Below are 19,408 nucleotides of genomic sequence, written 5' to 3' on the forward strand. Positions count from 1 at the left end.
CTATTTTTATATATAATTTTTTAAAAAAAAATTTTGACCAATCACGTATTATCACGTGTGCAATTAATTCTATTATAGCAGGTTGGTGACTAGATAGACTAAGTTAAAATTTAAAAAAAAATTAAAAATAAAAAAAAAAAGAAAGGAAAATTTGAAAAATACCACCTACCATTATAGTCATTTTAGTATTAACCAACAATAGTTTTTTCTTTTTTTACTTTACCAATAACAATTCTTCAAAACGTCAAAAATTACTACTTGTTTGCCCAACTCCTCTATAGTGATGTCATAGTGGGCCCCACTCTTCATTTTCCCTCATTTTCCCTTTCTCTTCTCTCAATTCTCACCTCTGTTCTTTCCTCTTCTTCCATCTCTCTTCTTTAACCCTCATTGCTGATCTCTCACCCACCCAAATTGAAGGCCAATTGATACATTCGTCACTCTTTTCTCTCTCTTTCTTTCTTTCATAAAATAGGGTTTTTCATCACTGTTCACAGAGAAATAGGGCAGAGGGGGGATGGGGGAGAGGGACCAAAAGCGAAGCAAAAGCAACAGCATTGAAAACCAAGAGGTAACTTGTGTTTTTTAAGTGATTTGTGGTTAATCCTGGAATCCGTACAAAAATAACCGTAAATCGCAACCTTAGTTAGCAATAAATCACGAAATAATAGCTAATTTTGCAACTAACCCTTAAATCAAATCCACAAATTTATTTTATTAACTCTAATTTCAATTGAAAAACCCCTAAATTGATTTCATAAACCCTAATTAAACATACCTTCTTTATAAAATGATTATGGATTTAGTGTTCATTGTTGTTTGACAGGAGTAAGAATGGTTACTTAAAACATTAATTACCTCACTAATCACAATTTTTTCGCAAATTAAGTAGAAAAGGGAAAAAAGAGGGAAGAATAGAGTGAAAATCGAGAGAAGAGAGGGGGAAAAGGAGGGAAATAGAAGAGGGGGAAGGGGTGGGGGGCATACATGACATCACAATAGAAGATAGAAGAGTTAGGCAAACAAGTGGTAATTTTTGATGTTTTGAAAAATTGTTGGTAGTAAAGTTAAAAAAAATAAAAAATTAAAAAAAATTGTTAGTAGTTATTACTAAAACAACTATAACAATAGACGGTATTTTTCAAATTTTTCTTACAAAAAGCCCCTAAAGTTCTTATTTCATAGCTATAAAGAATTGTACTAAAAAGAAAACCAGTCAAACATGTGATTATTAAAACTTTTTTTTTTTCCTTTTTTATTATTTACGAAAGTTTTTCATATTTCATTGTTTAAAAGAAAAGGTAAATAGAAAAGAAAAAAAAATCAAATACGGCAAATTATAAGCTCAAGGTCTTTGTATCACTTTGCAAAGCATCTCAATCTCAAATAATCATACAAGGTCTTTCAACAAATGCTAATACACAAGTCAAAACATGGGAAGCAGAAACTCCCGGTGTTAAATAAATAATATAAATTCACTAAGGATGAAAACACTATCAAAATTTTCGGAAAGTCCAGCTCACAAAGACAAGATCGATGGACAAGGTACCAACTCTTAGTCATCTTCTTCCATTGGCACTTCAGGTATATCAAACCTGTCTTCCTGGATTGGCTTATTGATAACAGATACTGAAGAGTGTAATAATAAGTCAAGGGAGACCAGCAACTTGCATGAACAAGTGACAGCTATTCATGAAAAAGGGACTAAATCTAGAAAAACTGCAAATATGAAGAAACAAAGATGACATTAACACGAAGCAAATCACTATAAGTAATACCCTATATTCAGTAGGATGAGAAGCTGATAGCATACAAGCTCATAGAACTTACGGTTTCACACAGTATTTTCCATCAAAAATGAATGCTCTGATAAAGCTTGATACCTTAAAGCAAACAAAACCATATTTACATTTGAGGGAGAAGGGAGGGAGTATAGTGGTGCGATAGAGCATGGAAGGCACAGCTCAAACAGGGAAAGTGGCATATGATAAGCAAAAATCTTATCAAAGAAGTCAAGTGCAGGATTTTGAATAGAATGTCAACTTCTGATAAGAAAGATATAGGGACGTTGCAGCATACATTTTCAAGAGGTCAAAATGAAATACTCCATTTGTCACAAAGACTGCCACAGAAGCAATTCACTGGACAGACAACAGATAAAAAACTAGCTAATTCAAGGCTAATCTGCAAATGATTCCGTAAAAGCATGAGTTGTAAACACTATGGACCAGGAAAGACTACTAAAAGTAGATGAAAATAAATTGACACATTTCCACAAAAGATTTTTCTAAATCGCACCAGTCCCATGTCTCCCAATGTTATAAAACCTCCTGCTCCGAATAAAGAATGAAGACCAGAATTTAATGAAACACTAACCCTTACTATTACATTTACTGCCTACCTCCACATTCGGTATTCTCTTTGTTTTCTAGGACCTCTAAAATTAGACATACATCTTTGTATCCATCGTCTGTCCTTATTCCCATTCAATGCAAAACACGGTTTTCCCCTCTCTCCATTCCATTAACCATATCTGAAATCAACCGTTCGAATCAAAACAACACCCACTCTGTTTTAAATCATTTTTCGGTCACATGTAAGTGTAACAAACATGAGCATAAATTAAGATGTGTAGAAGGAGCAATCTAGCAATGTGTTCTTTTTTTCAAATCATATCTGTGCTCCCAGCATCCAATCTGCTAAGTCATAATAAATACCAAAAGTGTATTCAGCTATCGTTGATAAACCCCATCATTTTGAATCAATTTACTAGGTGCCAAATAGCCCTAATAAGTTCTTCAAATATACCCACCACTGAAGATTAGCTTAATCTAACTCCAACAAGAATAAAACAAGATTCTTGACGAACAAGTTGGGCTCAGCTCTCCTAGCACTATAATATGCTATCCAGCAAACATGAGACATGTAAAAAGCATCCATATATAGTATGCCCAATCAAGCAAAAACAAACACTACATGATTAGATTCAAAAGAGTATTGGGAAAAACTATGAAAGAAGGTAATATGTTGGCATAAGCATAGCCACATAAAGGGGAGAAAAACCATAAACACGATATGAAGCAAAGGATACACATCATCATAGAATCATCTTCTTTTTCACCGCGATTACGACTATTATTAAGCTCTCTAGAAATCTCAGGTGTTACCTGCAATAAACAATAATAGAACACACCTCAGCCAAATAAACATACTATGACGAATAAACAAATCCTTGCATAGGTGGAAATTGCTCTTACCAAATAGTGCCTTTGGTTTTGCATTAATATATTAAGATTATCTTTATCTTCCTTTCGTAATTCATGTTTGTACCTGTTGTAAACACAAAATGCCATGCCACCATTGCATTAAACAGATTTCAAATTGATAAAGCACCAGATAGTTTTCAACATAAAACACACATTCACGCAAGACATTTTAGAACAAATAATATCTTGAGGAATAAAACCTACTTTGGCAATGAAGACATATTTAAGGCTTCAAGAAGCTTTGCATCCTAGATAACATTTATCACAGGGTACTAAACTAGAAGCAAATGCATAATTCAATAGCATGTTGATCAAAAAGTCCTAGTAACAGAATAGTACAAAATATTTCCCAGGAAAAATTTGTCAGTCACATGGCCACATGGGATTATTATCACTTTTTATAATCCCAAAAAGAATTGAACCTATGTTTGCCCAGTTATTCAAACACAAGAATATCTTCAATACCCCCTAGATGCATCACTTTTTAAAACACGGACTCCTAGGCAAATTTAAGAGATGGGAGAAGAAAAAAAGAGTATGACAGAGTGAATATATACCTATACTAAAGTAATTACAGCTAATAGAGCATTACTGCCCACATGTCAAATTCTCATATAAAATTTTTCAGCCAAAACTAGTAATGATTTTTTTCAAAATCAATAAAGGTTTGGAAATGGTAGATTATTTACAATTTCCTAAAAGATTTTATGACTAACTACACAATTTTCCACAGAGTAAAAAATAAAATAATATTGGTGATTAGACTATTTCATTTTTCTAGAAATTTAATATTTTATACATTTTATAGTGATTGTATGATTTTGAGGTTTCCACTCTATCAATTCTTCAATTTTTTTTAATAAAAGAAAAACCACTAAACTATTGCTAACATCTTAGAAATAAGTTTTAAATTTTATTTAAAATATATAAAATATATAAAATAAGTTTTAAATAAATATATAAATTTTCAGTTTTAAATATATAACAATATATCTCTCGTTATACCTCAATTTATGTAATGAGAAGGCTCAGGTTTATAATGTTTTGCTTAAATTTATTATACTACTACATATTACACACAAATAAGCAAAAAAAAATTATTGTTTAAATCGTGCATTACACAGCACTAACCTAGTTTATTAACTAAAAAGGAAATGATGCCCCTAATTTAAAACTTCCTTATTTAAAAAGTGATGCATCTAAAACGAAACAGAGGAAGAAAAACAATAATGTCCATTAGTCCTACATATCATTGTCCAAAAAACTGTTTTTCATAAGGCTCATAACATAAAATGTGACAACTCATAAAAAGAAAAAAGAGATACAAGAAGTTCATGAAGGATTGAAATCATTGTCCAATCATTAAATGCTTCATTTAGTAAGATGTCATAGAGAAAGATATTGCAAAGAAAATCAAGAATAACCATGAGAATTTGTAATCTTCCAGAATAGGAAAAAAAAATTAAATAAAAAATAAAATAAAAAACTGGGAAACATGTATGTCATTGACAGTAAAATTGTTCTCTTTTTCATTGTGTGTGTGTGTGTAGTTGGGGAGGTGGGGGGAGACAGGGGATAATTACTTACCTCTGAACAAAAGCAAGAAGAGTCTGATGCCAGATCACAGGCATGACCCGTGAGTCTTCTAGAAATCTCATGAAATGTGCAACCAAAGCATCCAGCACACGATAAGGCAAAGCATACTTCTTGTCAATAAAAATCTTGATTATATAGCTGGGTTAAGGTTACAAGTCAAATCATATATTAGAAAGATTCACAAAGTCCCAATAATTTAAGCCCTTTAATGGGTTAGAACACCAAATCTTGTTATCAAATCATAGCAAGTAAAAGGAAAAAGATGAAATGAGTCATTCTACAAAAAACTCTTAGGAAAGAAGTAGAAAAGAGTAATTGTTGGAACAGATTTGTGACCAAGGTGTCTATAGTGAGCATAAGCAGGTGTTTTATATACTGCTATAACAATGTAAAAGGTCAGTACCAGGGGAAGCATTATTTCAATCAATATGGCACACTAAGTCAATACATGTTCACCTTTCCCAAAGTTAACGTGTAAAAAGCAAAAAGGGAAATATTCATTAGGAAGAATTTAAAACAATGAAAATTTAAGATTTATATTAGATAGATGGAAAAGAAATTATAAGACCCCTTATAAATTTACATTTTAACAAGTAGAAGGGTACATAACAAATCTTTTGGAAAGTTTTTTCTTCTATAAGAAAGTTCACCACTAACGGGATCTAAGAATCAGATACGGCTATACGAGGGCCAATAGATTTTATCAATATATAACCCTTTACCGGTAAGAATGCTTTGCCATTCCAAATTCCATAGCAGAGAAGAATAAGAAACATATATTGTACTTGTTATCAAGGACAACAAATCTTGTTATCAAATCCATGTATATATTAGATTCTTTTTTCTAGAAGAGGAGTGAAAAATCGGTGGATAAATTAAGAAATTAAGTAAATAGGTGGGTGGGTATTAGAAAAAGGTGAATTAAGTAAAAGAGTGAAAAAGAGTTAGCATTGTAAGATAAAGCATAGAGTAGAAACCAAAACATTAAGACGGATTTTACCTGGTAGTCCCACAGTAATCCATCTCAGCTAGCCTCAACAACGCAACACTGCATATTCATAGGATTTCATGTTATATAAACAGCTACAACCTCACATGCACAGTAAACAAGAGATATACATTAAAATCTAGCAGCAAGCACACACATGCATAAAGTATTTGAATGACACAATATATACAGGTTTTTTTTTCTAGGGCAAAAAAACGAGGTCTTCCAAATTTTCGAGATTACAAGCCCAGGATCAATTACAAGTTTTACAGCTCCAGTCTCCATAGAACAACAAATGGAGATTTACAAGGCAATATTTAACTTAGGCATTCTTCAATTTTAGAACCACAATTTGGGGTCTAAGGTATAATGCAAAAAGCTGCAAATGATCACAATGCCAAACACTAATTATCCTAGCAAAATCTAAGTAAAAAAACAGCACGTCTAATTTCATCCAAGTCTATCCATGACTCTCACAATTGGAAGCTTGTACAGCTAATATATTAAAAGTTAAAAAGCTTCTTGTAGATGTACCTGTCCTCTTTTTGCCACCTTTGCCCTCCCCTTTTCTTCACACCCTTTAATTTCATATTTAGACCCAAAGCATGACATAATACTTAAAGATCCAAGAGTAAAGAACATGTCAATGAGTAGCATAAATTTCAACAGATTATTAGAAAGTGGCTTGGCACTGGTAGTATCATTTGACACATTTAAACCAGTGCCGGTAAAGCAAGTATAACTATAGAATTCATATAAAGAATATCAAATCTTTTGTTTACAAAAAAAAAAAAAAAAAATAAGATTGATTTTTCCAATTTAACACAATTTGATCCACAAATTCACCAAATTAGCATTTCCTTAAGTCCATTCACTTACATCCTAATTAGGGCCAGATACCAAGGTCTACAAAAAGTGGTGGAAAAAGGAAACAATAACAACAATAAGTTGATTATGTCCAAGAAAAAAAAAAAAAAAAAAGTGCTAAAATATGTTATGAGCCAGTCACAAGTTAATGATATCTACTCTTTTGTACTTACAGCACTTCTCATTTCATGATTGCCAACGCATTATTTTAATTACTTATATCTCCTACTCCCTCCGTTTTCCTAAAACCTGTTCACTTTCTGTTTATCTATGTTCTAATCAATATTACTCTACTACTTTTAAGGTTTTTTTTATCATCTACAATCCCACTTTGTGGAGGCAAGTTAAAATAAATAACACCTTACTCTGTATGTCTCTCCACTTTAAATCAAAAGTAATCACATGCAAGGTCTTCAATTCCACTTTTCCTTAGTCTCTGGAGCTACAATAACTAAATGAAGGGAGTATTATTAATAAAAAGTATAAAAATTTGATATTATGAAGGTATGAATTAGGATGAATCTAACAAAATCTCACGAGACTATTATTTTTCTAAGGAAAATTTGAAAAATACCAACAATTATACTCATTTTGTTAATAACCACCAACAGCAACAATTCTTCAAAACCTATAAAACTACCACCTCTTTTCCCAAATCCACCTACATGATGTCCCTGTGGGCCCCACGAACTACCTTCCCCTTAATTTCCCTCTATCTTCTCACGATACTCTCCCCGTTCTCCCCATTACTTCCCTCTCTAATCCTTTTTATTTCTTTTGGAAATTACTTTAGCAATATTTAGGGTTTAATCCTGTAATTTGTTCTTCAAGCCAAACGAAAATGCAAAACCAATGGCATAACCATGTTATCAAGAAGGTATGCTTAATTAGGGTTTATGAAATCAATTTGGGGGTTTTTAATTAAAATTAGGGTTTATAAATTACATTTGGGGTTTTGATTCTGGGTTTATTTTAGGGCAAATAAATGTTCATAATTACATAAAATTTAACATTAAAAATCCCTAATTAACACAAAACCCACTAATTCAAATCGCATCAAAGTACTAAACTTTAAAATTCAACACGCTAGTATAACATTAAAAAAAAACCCCTAATTTATAACTAATTACACAAAATTGCAAAATTGCAATAATTCAACACAATTATAAACTAATAGCATGTATTAACTTTGTACGGATTCTAGGGTTTACCAAAGTCAATTAAAAAACAAAAATTACCCCGATTTCAACACTAGAATCTAAACGTTGGTCTCCCAACTCAAATGGAACTGCGCTTTTTCATAGAGAAAAGTACCGAAAAAACCTAATTTTAGAAAGAAAGAAGAGAGAGAGAAAAAGGAGTGATGAAACTATGAAAGTAGGGTTTGACATTCAATTTGGGTACGTGAGAATTTAGTACTAAGTGTTAAAGAAGAGAGAGGGAAGTAATGGGGAGAACAGGGGAGAATATCGCGAGAAGAGAGAGGGAAAAGGAGGGAAATTAAGGAGAAGGTAGTTGGTGGGACCCACAATGACGTCATGTAGGTGGGTTTGGGAAAAGTGGTGGTAGTTTTTTTTTGGTTTTGAAGCATTGTTGGTGGTTATACACACACACACACACACACACACACACACACACACACATATATATATATATATGTATATATATATATATTGTTGGTGGTTATTAATAAATTGAGTATAATTGTTGGTGGTATTTTTCAAATTTTCCTTTTTCTAAAAGAGAACTCATTCAATGTAGTCAAAGTAGCATATGAGAATATAATCTTAAAATCAAAGTGTTACAAGTAAAAAAGTAAAAAACTAGGAAGTATAAGATTAATCACAGCCAAACAAACTGAGTGTTAAAATTTCTTTTTCCCGGAAAGAGTATAAACAATCCCTTTCCGTATCCTCATGTTCACTACAAAGAAAATATTGTCCATGTATAATCATTTGAAAAGGTGACAATTCTAAAAGTGAGCTCATTTTCTTCTCATGTTATATAAAATGATAAATTTCAAAACTTGGTGTGGCAATTGCCACCCCAAATCAAAACATAAATCTGCTTCTGATGTTCTTATGTTACATGAACTCAGTTACAATTATCAAATACACATTTATGTCCCCAAGTGCAAAAGTTATCCGTTTAGCAAATCATGGATATTTTGCCTTTACTCAAGTGCCAAATGCTTATAACCAAAAATAATTTTACCACGTAAGAATTTCGCATACTCATGCTAATATGGATGCACAAGTCTAGTACTCAGACTACAATTTAGCTGAAAATTCCCAAAGCTTCAAATGTCCATAATGGTGGTACATATGCATCAACAAGATCAAATATGGAAGAAACGCAGTTGTTCAATAGGGGTATTTGAATACAAATTTAAGACAAGGAAATTTCCATGAACAATCAGATGAGTGAAGACCACCAATTCTCCAGAAATTATTTATGAAAATAGCACTCCTGTATGTGATTGGGAGAAGACTCATGAGTATGAACCCAAGTATATACGAGATAGACTACACCAGCGCAGAAAGATATGTTGCTAGATTGCCAAATGCGGAAAGTCCTCTTCTTTCTCCAACCATAACCACCACATGATAACCAAGCATAAAATCTAACCGCTACAAACCCACATTATCTTCCACCCAAATCGCTAGCGCATCTCATACATGAAATTTATAGTTGCTCCAAAATGGTGGCTGAGCACACTAAAAACATCCTAACTACACATAAACTGAATGCATGAAAAGAGAGGTTGGCTCACAATGCTACATAATGTGAGATGCCTAGAAACTAAATGTACAAATTTATTTGGATAGAAGGCAGCAATTAGCATAACTTAAGAGGGATTGTAGCTTCCTCAAATAGCGACTCTTTATGTATCTCAAAAAATTTCTATCCAGAATTATCAATTTCAGACTTCAGAGAATTCACTAATTACAAATAATCTAAAAAACAATAAATTACCTTTCTTTTTTTTTTTTTTTTTGCAGTGAAGAGTGAGCAAAAAAGCCCTATATAATAGTTGATGATTGGCATCACGCACAAAAGACTCAAATTACACAACGTCCAAAACAATCACAGATTGTAAAAAATTCCTTGCTCTCTTGACCAGTTCTTACTTTTACTTTATATATATTTTCACCCTCTTTTCCCATTAAATATTTAATAATGTAAATGTCTGAAAATACAGTCAGGATGTAGGAATGACAGCCAGTGTGGTAACAAAAAAAAATAAATAAATAAATAAAACAATGTAAAATAAGCCCATCAATCATCATAGGTAAATTAAGTTCATCTGAGAAGCTGTCAGTACTGTGCAGCATAAGCACAGAATCTAACCGCTAAAAAATAACAATTAAAAAAGGAAGATGAGTACGTCTTTGTACGTAGATATGTACAACAGCATATGAATACTCAAACAAGAAACTATTGAAAGATAAAGAAAACATGCAACTTCCATGGGTCAAAAGATATTACATTTACCTTGAATGAGCAGGAGGGATAGACATTTTCTGGATCACACTACCTATGATAACTGCTTCCCGAAGATTGCAATTTCCAAACTGTGTGAACACAACCAAAAAAAATGGTTTTAAGAAAGCAGGAAAAAAGCTAAGTATGCAGAATTAACCTAGCTAAATGAACTTCTGTAGAATTAGAGAGCATAGCAGCAGTGGCAGCATGCACAGCTTAATCATGGGCTAAAATACCTTAAAAAGGGGGAGTAATATCCCTTTATTGAAAGCAGCTGGTTTGTACAGAGCTTTTTTCAAAGTTTGATATAACTCAAAATGCAACCTTTTATGTTTTCTGATGTCTTCCCGAACTCGCGGAAGAAGCACAAGCTTGTAAAATCTTTCCGCCCTCATTCGATTCATGTTGGAAGCAAATATTCTAGTAGCCTGGTATACTGCAGCAGGTGACCATTTTTCAGGTTCAGTTAGATGTAGAATCTCCTCCCAGCACTTCACAGAAGGGATATGTTTAAATCCTTTTGGTAATCTTCCTGCAGTATAAGTGCTTAAAACCTTCCCCATCCTATTCAACGATTGACATGAACATGTTAATTTCAAAAATGACAATTAATAAATGAAAAAAGATGAGCAAAGTATTCAACAAGGCAGGATACATACGTCTTGTAATGCTCTATAACCTTGTTATCTAATTTGTCCATCAGTTTCCCTCCTAGACAAAACAGCACATAGATAAGTCAGGCACAAATAAAAAAAAAATCATGAGAAAGGCAAATATCACAGTAATCAAATCTTCATATACTCAAATGAGATAAATTTTAAGGAAAAAAAAAAAAAAAAATTGAACTTTTACCAGAACTAAATTTCAGATATTCAATTAAAAAAAACCAAATTTTTACCAGAGGTCACAGCAGCATCTTTTTCTTTAATGCGAGCAGCAATAACATCCGCGAGTGTGCGCTGTGGACCAGCATCTTTGGACAAAAAGGCATCCAACAATCTCTCATCCTCTTCATTAATTTGATCCTGTTAATTAATTATTATAATAATTATCATGGACAAATTAGATAATTCTAAACTTCAACACATTCAACTATTACACAAAGATACTTCAAGAGTGAATTAGATTATACACAGTCGTTACAATTGCTATTTCTACGGAAAATATCAACGACTAAAGTAACTCTAAGATCTCACTGTCTTAGAATGCAAAGGGTGATCAGTTCAGTTCATTGTGTTATAATCATTAAATCAATTCTAATTATACATAAAACACAGTCATAGTTGTTAAATATAAAATCGCAAAATCTTGAAAATATTTGAATGCTAAAACTCAAAAAATCAACTATAAAATTCTAATGATGAACAGAGAATTCAGACCTCATAATCATTAATCTGGGATTGAGTCTCAGCGAACCCCGCAAAGTCATCAAAATCTTCCTCATCTTCATCCTCATTATGAAATACAGCAGAAAAGGAGGGAATATTAGGGTTTTGGTCATCATTCTCCTCGTCAACAATTTCCTTCTGCTGCTTAAACGCTTCCTTAAGAATTTTATCACTCATATTGTTGGAAATCATCTGCAAATTTCACCAACAAAATCAAAAACTAAAACCAAAATCATCCATACAAAAATTGAAGTAAATTTAACAGATATAACATCAAATTTTGCAGAGAAAAATTGTAAAAAAAAAATATGCCTGTTCTTGCTGTTGGTGGCGTTTGGAAGGTTTAGAGCGGTTTTTAGAAACAACGGTGGGTTGGTCAGCTAGGAAAGGCTGAGAATTAACCATTCTCTCTCTTCCTCTCTTCTTCCCCATTGTTAGCGTCTTCGGAGAGGGAGGAGTGCACTGCCGCCGGTGAGTGGTCTGCGGCCGAAAGAGGCGAGGAGAAGAGAGAGAAAGAGGAGGAATAAAAAACCTAAGTGAGAAAGGTGTTTACTGTTTAGTGAGAGACTGAAAGTTTTATTTGCTGCTCGTACTACTCCTCGAATACAATTAATTGGGTCGGTTTTTTCTTTTTTTTGTTTTTTTTTTACCAACTCTAGGCCATAGATACGTGAGCTCTTTCCCAAATTAAGGTCAAGAAGAACCGCAATTCCCAAATTGCAGCCAAAGTTTTAAGAATTCCCATTCTACCGTCCACGTAAGCACTGGTTAAAAAACCGGTTTTTTTTTTCCGGTCCAGGGTAAACCGCTACTTGAAGTAGCGGTTTCTTTGCAATAAACCGCCACTTCAAGTAGCGGTTTCTTAGTTTAAAACCGCTACTTGAAGTAGCGGTTTGTTTACAAAAAACCGCTATTTAATGTAGCGGTTTATTTTGGAAAACCGCTACTTCAAGTAGCGGTTTACTTTGAAAAACCGCTACTTGAAGTAGCGGTTTACCCTGGACTGGTTTTTTTTTCAAACTTGCATAATCACTCAAAAAAAAAACCTGCAAGTTGTGTACCTGTAAAACATGAGATATATAGCATATTTTCAACACAACCACCATAAATAACAAGTTTATGAAGATCTAAGGAAGTCGAAATTGCAAAGTCGAATATTTTTCAATTGATTAAATATAACAAAATCCAATTCTAAGCATTTACAAAAAAATTAGTTTAGTTCCAAAATATACACTTAGCTCGGGCGTTGCTTCTTCCCATGAGGTGACGATGAAGATGATGCAGCTGTCTCCTCTGGAATGTCATCCAGGCCAACTCCAACCCCAGACGTAGTGTTGCTACGCCGTCGGTTTCTCTGATACTGGCGATGCACTAGTGGAGGAGATGTCATGATAGTATGCTGAGAAGGAGTCGGTGGACGGAAGGCACGTGCTGAATGGCCTCCACGATGAGGTGGTGGTCTGATCGGCATAGTGTGCACAGTAGAAGATGAAGACGTGGACGGTCGAGGCTGCTGAATAAGGTGTGACTGCCCCACCCTAGACAAGGTTTGGCCACAAAATGATGTAAAACCCTGCATCGTCTGTATGGCAAATGGTATAGCCGTCTCTGGTGGCAAGTGGGAGATGGTCTCAGTAGCTCCCGATAGCTGGACGTGCAAATCAGCAAATGCATGTGCCTACATTTAAGTGTAGTTTTAATGTTAGTAAAATGAAATCAAAAACGTAAGAACTAGATTGAAATGAAGTGAAGTTCATACAAGCAGGAGGTCCGAGGTAGCTGGCTGGTAATGACTCGGGGGGCGCTCCTGCGAAGGTGGAGTAATGACCAGTCTCGTGATGCGACGGTACCAAGCCATGTACTCTGTCATGGCCGGGGAAGAAGTCCCAGTGAACGGGTATCCCTGGACGACTAATGCCTCTCGTCGACTCCACTCGTGTACATGGTCCGAATGCCGAATCTCCCAATTACGTTGTCCCCTTCGATCCTTCCTGTGTAGAGCAACGTCCGTGTCTACATCCTGTGGGATCGGCTGGTCTAACCCGAACTGACGAAGGACTCGGTCTGGGAGGTGGAACTCAACGACGTCAAAGCATATCAGAGGTGCCCGTGAACGCCAAATGTGCATGTCTGAGCGACAAATCTCCGGAAGTCGATCCATCACCGCCTCAGTATATGGCTGCCAAATCATCTAATTCCCAAAACAAGTATGTCAACATGTATATGACTAACATAATGGAAGAAATACAATGCACAAAAAAAAGAAACACCGATTGTACCTGGTCCTCGCGCTGATGGTCAAACGCATCTCTGTAGTATGGTAGTCCAGAAGCAGTATGCGCACACGATAGATGGACACGTAACCACCTGTAAAGACATGTTAATAATAATTCTTGAAAGATAGAATTGTAAGAACATGAACTTGAAGCAAACATTGTACCTGCACGCCAAAGGGTCAACACCTCGCTGATGCTGAGTCCCCAAAATGTCATCCTCATCCTCAGCCTCAGGGTCCTCCTGTGGCGGATCTCGAGGCCTCCTAATGTATGGTCGGCCAATAGTAATATGCTCCCACGACCACAACTGTAGTAGGATGAGCGGGCCTCCAATCTGTCTTGAATCTCGCTGACATCCTCGACATAGCTGCCGATACAAAAAACCAAGAGTCGCACTCCCCCAGCTGTAGGTCGAAGCTGTCCCCCAGTCTCGAAGGAACGGCAAGTAGTAGAGTGACACAGCATCGCCACTCTTGTCGGCGAACAGAATAGATCCCATGAGAGTGAGAATGTAAGCACGGCTATGGCGCTGAACTGTCAAGTCATCAGCTCCCTCTGGCATCTGTGAGAAGTGACGTCTGAACCACGTCAACTTCAAAGTAGATCCCTCCAGAAACGGCTTACCGTTATCATCATGGCCAGGTCGAACTCCCAGCAACTCCTCAACTAGGTCATGCCATCCCTCAAATGGAGGTCCAATGACAGGAGGGCCATGCACTCTCAGACCTAACAGGACGGAGACATCCTGTAAAGTAATGATGGCCTCACCTACCACTAGGTGGAAAGTATGTGTCTCCTGCCTCCACCTCTCAACCAACGCCGTAAGAAGAGATCGATCAAGCAAAAACCCTCCTCCCAAAATCCTATGTACACCGTAAAACCCAGCAAGCCTAACGTACTCTAGTACTCCGCCATCTACCCTCCACTCACGTCCCACGCTGACCATATGCTCCCTAACTGAGAGAACTCTATCAGCTACGCCACTCCAAACATCGTGGCTCCTATGGGAAGTCTGCAAGCGTAGAACAGATGGATCAACTGGGCCTGGACGAATCACCGGCTCCATGGGACCTACACGAAAACAAAAAATTGAATTAATGTTAAGCGTTCGAGAAAAAAACATAAATATTAAACAAGAATATATAATTAATCATGTTACCCAGATGATCCAAATCCACCAATAAGAGTAGGACATGTCTTCTTGTTATGCCCAGGTCGCCGACAAACACTGCATGCCTTCTTCACACGATTGGGACGCTCATCCATTTCATTTCGAATTCTAGTGGACCGTCGGCCTGGGCCTCTTTTCAAATCTGGGTTGGCAATAGTAGTAGGACCATTGTAAGCTAACCAGTGGCAAGGATCAGGAACTGGTGCGAAACACTTCGCGTATGAACGCCTATATTCGGCGGTCATGAAAAAAGAATCCACAAAGTCTGCATGTGATAGGCTTCTATGACGACAAACTGCTAGTACATGAGAGCATGGGAGCTTGTATATTCTCAATTTCTCACAAGTACATGTCTTGCTCAACAGATTCACAGTGTGGGAGTTACCACCTTTACCAGCTTTTCTTCTTCCACGACCGGTCCTAACCTGATACAACCCGATGGCATCATAGTCAAAAGCAACAACCTCATGGTGCGCGGCTTTCTCCATGTTGGCTTCTATTGTCTTCTTAGCCTTTTCCGATAACTCATGGCCCTCTTCAAGTCTTCTTTTACTCCAACTTCTTCTAGTTGCAAAATAGGAGTTAACCCGGAAAAAGGTCATTTGCACTAAAGCGGTTATCGGGAGACATCGAGCCCCCTTTAAGACTCCGTTGAAAACTTCCGACATGTTTGTAGTCTTTACACCAAACCTGAAACCACCATCATGATGAATGGACCACTTACTGTACGGAATTTCCATCAAGTACCTACGGGCCTCTACATTCAAGTCACCAATTTTGTTGATGTAGTAATCAAACTTCTTCTTCTGCCTTGCAGTAGCTGCTTTGCCAAAGAGGTTCTTTATGACGACACTTTTAAATTTTGAGTTCACATTAGAAGCCAAGTGTCGTGTACAGTACTTGTGGTAGGCATTGGGCTCCTCCCAACCACTTCCAACTTCTTCCATTGCTGCTAAAATACCAGCATGTCTGTCAGATATCACACATAGCCCTTTCCTATCTGTAACTCGAGCACGAATACAAGCCATGAACCAAGACCAACTATCATTGTTCTCTCCTTCGACAACCGCAAAAGCAAGGGGGAATAGTTGAAAATTGGCATTCGTTCCCATAGCAATGAGTAGAGTGCCTTTGTATTTGCCATATAAATGAGTGCCATCAATGGTGATAAGGGGTCTGCAGTGACGGAATCCATCAATACATGGCTTGAATGCCCAAAAGACTCGTTGAAAAACATGTGTTCCAGGAACCGTACACTCTAACAACCTCCACTCAACAACAGTTCCAGGATTTGATTCCTTGAGAGCTTGCATGTACTTAGGCAACTGTTCATATGAACCCTCCCAACCCCCATAAATGAGTTTTATTGCCTTTTGTTTCGCTAGCCATGCTCTCTTGTAGGTTATTTGGAATCCATCAAATTTCTCTTTCACAAGTTGCACCATTGTCTTGATTTTCAATGAAGGATCAACGCGAATGACATCTAGAAGAGCATTGCAAACGAACTCGGAAGTCAGTAGCTTATGATCTCCCGAGTCGATGTCACCAACACAGTTACTTGCATGAGGGCCGTTGTACCTCACAATTTTAAACGTAGAGAGTGTTGGATCTTTCACTCCTCTAAGCCTCCACGAACAACTACATTGTTCTTTCCTCTTGCACTCAACAACATATTTCTCTGGCTCTGCCTCCACAACTCGAATTGTTTGATTTCTAGCTATGGAGTAAGATTTCACAGCATCTTTCAGTTGTTGCAATGAGTCAAACTGCTGACCAACCTCAAATTCTCCCCCATTGTTATATGTCTCATTTCCTAACCAAGACATCCATGAGTTATTCAAACGAGGATCAACTTGCGCCACTTCATTGAAGTCTGAAGTGGGGGCGCTTCCTTTAATTGCCTTATCACGAGCTTCAATTATCTCTTCATCATCATCTTCATCAGTGTCATTCATCTCTGCATCGCCAAATACATCAACATTGTTTGGGTCAAGAGAATCAAGAATGCCTTGTGGTTCTGTGCTTGTCGAGGTTCCAACATTAGGCGATGAGGCCGGAGACCTAAACTGTGAGAGATGGTCATTGACATAATGTGGATCAACAAGCATTCTTGTGAATGACCCTATGCCCACACTTTGAACACTAGTGGAAAACGGTTGATCCACACTACCAAAAAAATCCATCCCCGGAAAGGAACCAGTGTTAGTTTGCACAACTGGCTCCTTTGGGACTTGTTCAATGAACAATTGCATTGCAACAGAAGAACTCTGAGTCACAGCAATCCACATAGCTCTAACAGCGTTGTCGTCATTTAACGGAATTGCAACATATGCCCCAGCCATAGGATAACGCATAACCACCTTCAACTCCACACCTCTAGGATCAACACTCAATTCTTCATATAGCTTGTTCAGAACTTGTGAATATGTCATCGCAGAATGTACAAACACAAATTTTTGATTCCCACCCCTATACGTTATATCGCTATCTTTGTGGACAATTTCTCCACCCCAATAGCAATATAGAGGGTAGTTCGGAACCTCCATGTTTCATTCTAGAAAAGACCATTATTAATCAAAGATATTAGATTGCAAAAATTCATTAACAGTGTGGCAATGTCCTAACATCAAGCAAGCAAACTACACAATTATAGCAACCTAAACTGAGCTATGAAGGTCTTAATACCTCTTGAAGCTCAACATGGGCATAAGTCATGACTACATGTACTTTGAGCTCATGTACTTTGTGTATAGAAGCTCTATTTTCACTTTCAAAATCAGCAATTATAGCAACCTAAACTGAGTAATGTGATCGAAACCATTAATAATTCTACAAGGGTTATATGTAAGGTAAGTAAATCAACAACAACAACCAAAACCAACCACAAACATACATACAATTCTGAAACTCAATAACAACAACAATAAACAAGAACACTAACAACAACAACACAACCAAAACCGAAACTCAATAACAACAACAATAAACAAGAACACTAACAACAACAACACAACCAAAACCGAAACTCAATAACAACAACAATAAACAAGAACACTAACAACAACAACACAACCAAAACCGAAACTCAATAACAACAACAATAAACAAGAACACTAACAACAACAACACAACCAAAACCGAAACTCAATAACAACAACAATAAACAAGAACACTAACAACAACAACACAACCAAAACCGAAACTCAATAACAACAACAATAAACAAGAACACTAACAACAACAACACAACCAAAACCGAAACTCAATAACAACAACAATAAACAAGAACACTAACAACAACAACACAACCAAAACCAACAACAACACATACATACAATTCTGAAACTCATTAACAACAACAAACTCAATAACAACAACAAACCCAATAACTGAATACAAAAAATAATTAGGGCACTTACCACAAACAAGAAGATCAGCACGTTTCTTCTGAAATTAGCGAAGCCGACCACTAAAGTCGAACCCTCGGCGTCAACAGCGGCGACCTTCGTTGCTGAGGAATGCTCCGGCGGCGTCGGTGGATTCCTTGGCTGCGCCGGCTTCCGTTGAAGGAGGTGTGATTTTGGTGGAAGGCGTGGATGGGATTTTGGTGAGAAGACGAAAATGAAAGAGGAAAGTGAAATCGGGAAATTATACCTGCTAGAAAACCGCTACTTGAAGTAGCGGTTTATTAAACAAAAACCGCTACTTGAAGTAGCGGTTTATTAAAAAGAAACCGCTACCTGAAGTAGCGGTTTATTAGTAAAAACCGCTACTTCAGGTAGCGGTTTTGCTGTAGACCGGATTTAAAATTTCTTCCCCCTGAACCGGTGACGTGGACGGTAGAATGGGAATTCTTAAAACTTTGGCTGCAATTTGGGAATTGCGGTTCTTCTTGACCTTAATTTGGGAAAGAGCTCTAGATACGTAGCGACTAGGCAGTGTGAGTTTAACAAGCTTTTTTTGTTTTTACTCCCTCTTGTTCATATTAAAAGCAACACTTTTTATTTTCGACCGTTTTCTAATAATTGCAACACTACTATTTTTTACAAGGGCACACCATTATTTTATAATTTCTCTCTCCCACTAACCCCACTTTCACAAGGGGAAGTAGTAATGTAGGAACGTTATGCATGTAGAAATGCATAATAAGGGGCATTCATGTAATTACACATATGTACAAATAAATGTATATTCTGGTATCATTGGATGATAAAATAATATCACTGAACATACGGTGATACTATATATGCATATAGTGGTATTATATATGCATTCAATTGTACTAAATTTATGCATAAATGGTACCGTTGAAGATTCAATGGTACTATATAAGTTTCACTGGAACAATCAACATATGGTCCCCCATCACG

At 36.4% G+C, this 19,408-nt stretch overlaps 3 protein-coding genes across 4 annotated transcripts; all 3 read right to left on the reverse strand.

Annotated features, from left to right (window-relative positions):
- Window positions 1-1,328: 1,328 nt before the first annotated feature.
- On the reverse strand, window positions 1,329-12,400 carry LOC110700124 (bystin-like). Its single transcript, XM_021877613.1, has 11 exons — window positions 11,904-12,400; window positions 11,583-11,783; window positions 11,102-11,228; window positions 10,863-10,914; window positions 10,440-10,767; window positions 10,213-10,292; window positions 5,863-5,910; window positions 4,854-5,000; window positions 3,258-3,330; window positions 3,092-3,167; window positions 1,329-1,629 (listed from the first exon to the last, which is right to left on the reverse strand). The coding sequence occupies exons 1-11, from the start codon at window positions 12,021-12,023 to the stop codon at window positions 1,556-1,558; spliced, it is 1,326 nt and encodes a 441-aa protein (XP_021733305.1). The 5' UTR covers window positions 12,024-12,400; the 3' UTR covers window positions 1,329-1,555.
- A 333-nt stretch (window positions 12,401-12,733) lies between these two features.
- On the reverse strand, window positions 12,734-18,941 carry LOC110700123 (serine/threonine-protein phosphatase 7 long form homolog). 2 transcript variants are annotated; one of them, XM_021877610.1, is made up of 5 exons: window positions 18,458-18,941; window positions 14,032-14,938; window positions 13,871-13,958; window positions 13,351-13,782; window positions 12,734-13,269 (listed from the first exon to the last, which is right to left on the reverse strand). In XM_021877610.1, the coding sequence occupies exons 2-5, from the start codon at window positions 14,931-14,933 to the stop codon at window positions 12,826-12,828; spliced, it is 1,866 nt and encodes a 621-aa protein (XP_021733302.1). In that variant the 5' UTR covers window positions 14,934-14,938; window positions 18,458-18,941; the 3' UTR covers window positions 12,734-12,825. The 2 variants fall into 2 exon arrangements, with proteins under 2 accessions (XP_021733302.1, XP_021733303.1); XM_021877611.1 differs by lacking the exon at window positions 18,458-18,941 and adding an exon at window positions 15,027-15,147.
- LOC110700194 lies at window positions 15,023-17,470 on the reverse strand. The gene has a single exon (XM_021877699.1). It carries the CDS (start codon window positions 17,468-17,470, stop codon window positions 15,023-15,025), a length of 2,448 nt encoding a protein of 815 aa, XP_021733391.1.
- Window positions 18,942-19,408: the final 467 nt, after the last annotated feature.

Source organism: Chenopodium quinoa, unplaced genomic scaffold, assembly GCF_001683475.1.
Source record: "Chenopodium quinoa cultivar QQ74 unplaced genomic scaffold, ASM168347v1, whole genome shotgun sequence".
NCBI classification, from domain to species: domain Eukaryota; kingdom Viridiplantae; phylum Streptophyta; class Magnoliopsida; order Caryophyllales; family Amaranthaceae; genus Chenopodium; species Chenopodium quinoa.

What these genes read in the sequence shown, in the direction of transcription:
- LOC110700194 (XM_021877699.1), bottom strand. Translation starts at nt 17,470, where the DNA reads ATGACATATTCACAAGTTCTGAACAAGCTATATGAAGAATTGAGTGTT.
- LOC110700124 (XM_021877613.1), bottom strand. Translation starts at nt 12,023, where the DNA reads ATGGGGAAGAAGAGAGGAAGAGAGAGAATGGTTAATTCTCAGCCTTTC. An exon ending in CCCAGATTAATGATTATGAG is followed by an intron (nt 11,229 to 11,582) that starts GTCTGAATTCTC and finishes ATTAATTAACAG; the next exon opens with GATCAAATTAATGAAGAGGA. An exon ending in TATTACTCCCCCTTTTTAAG is followed by an intron (nt 10,293 to 10,439) that starts GTATTTTAGCCC and finishes GTGTTCACACAG; the next exon opens with TTTGGAAATTGCAATCTTCG.
- LOC110700123 (XM_021877610.1), bottom strand. Translation starts at nt 14,933, where the DNA reads ATGGAGCCGGTGATTCGTCCAGGCCCAGTTGATCCATCTGTTCTACGC. An exon ending in ACCATCAGCGCGAGGACCAG is followed by an intron (nt 13,783 to 13,870) that starts GTACAATCGGTG and finishes TTTGGGAATTAG; the next exon opens with ATGATTTGGCAGCCATATAC. An exon ending in CTACCTCGGACCTCCTGCTT is followed by an intron (nt 13,270 to 13,350) that starts GTATGAACTTCA and finishes ACTTAAATGTAG; the next exon opens with GCACATGCATTTGCTGATTT.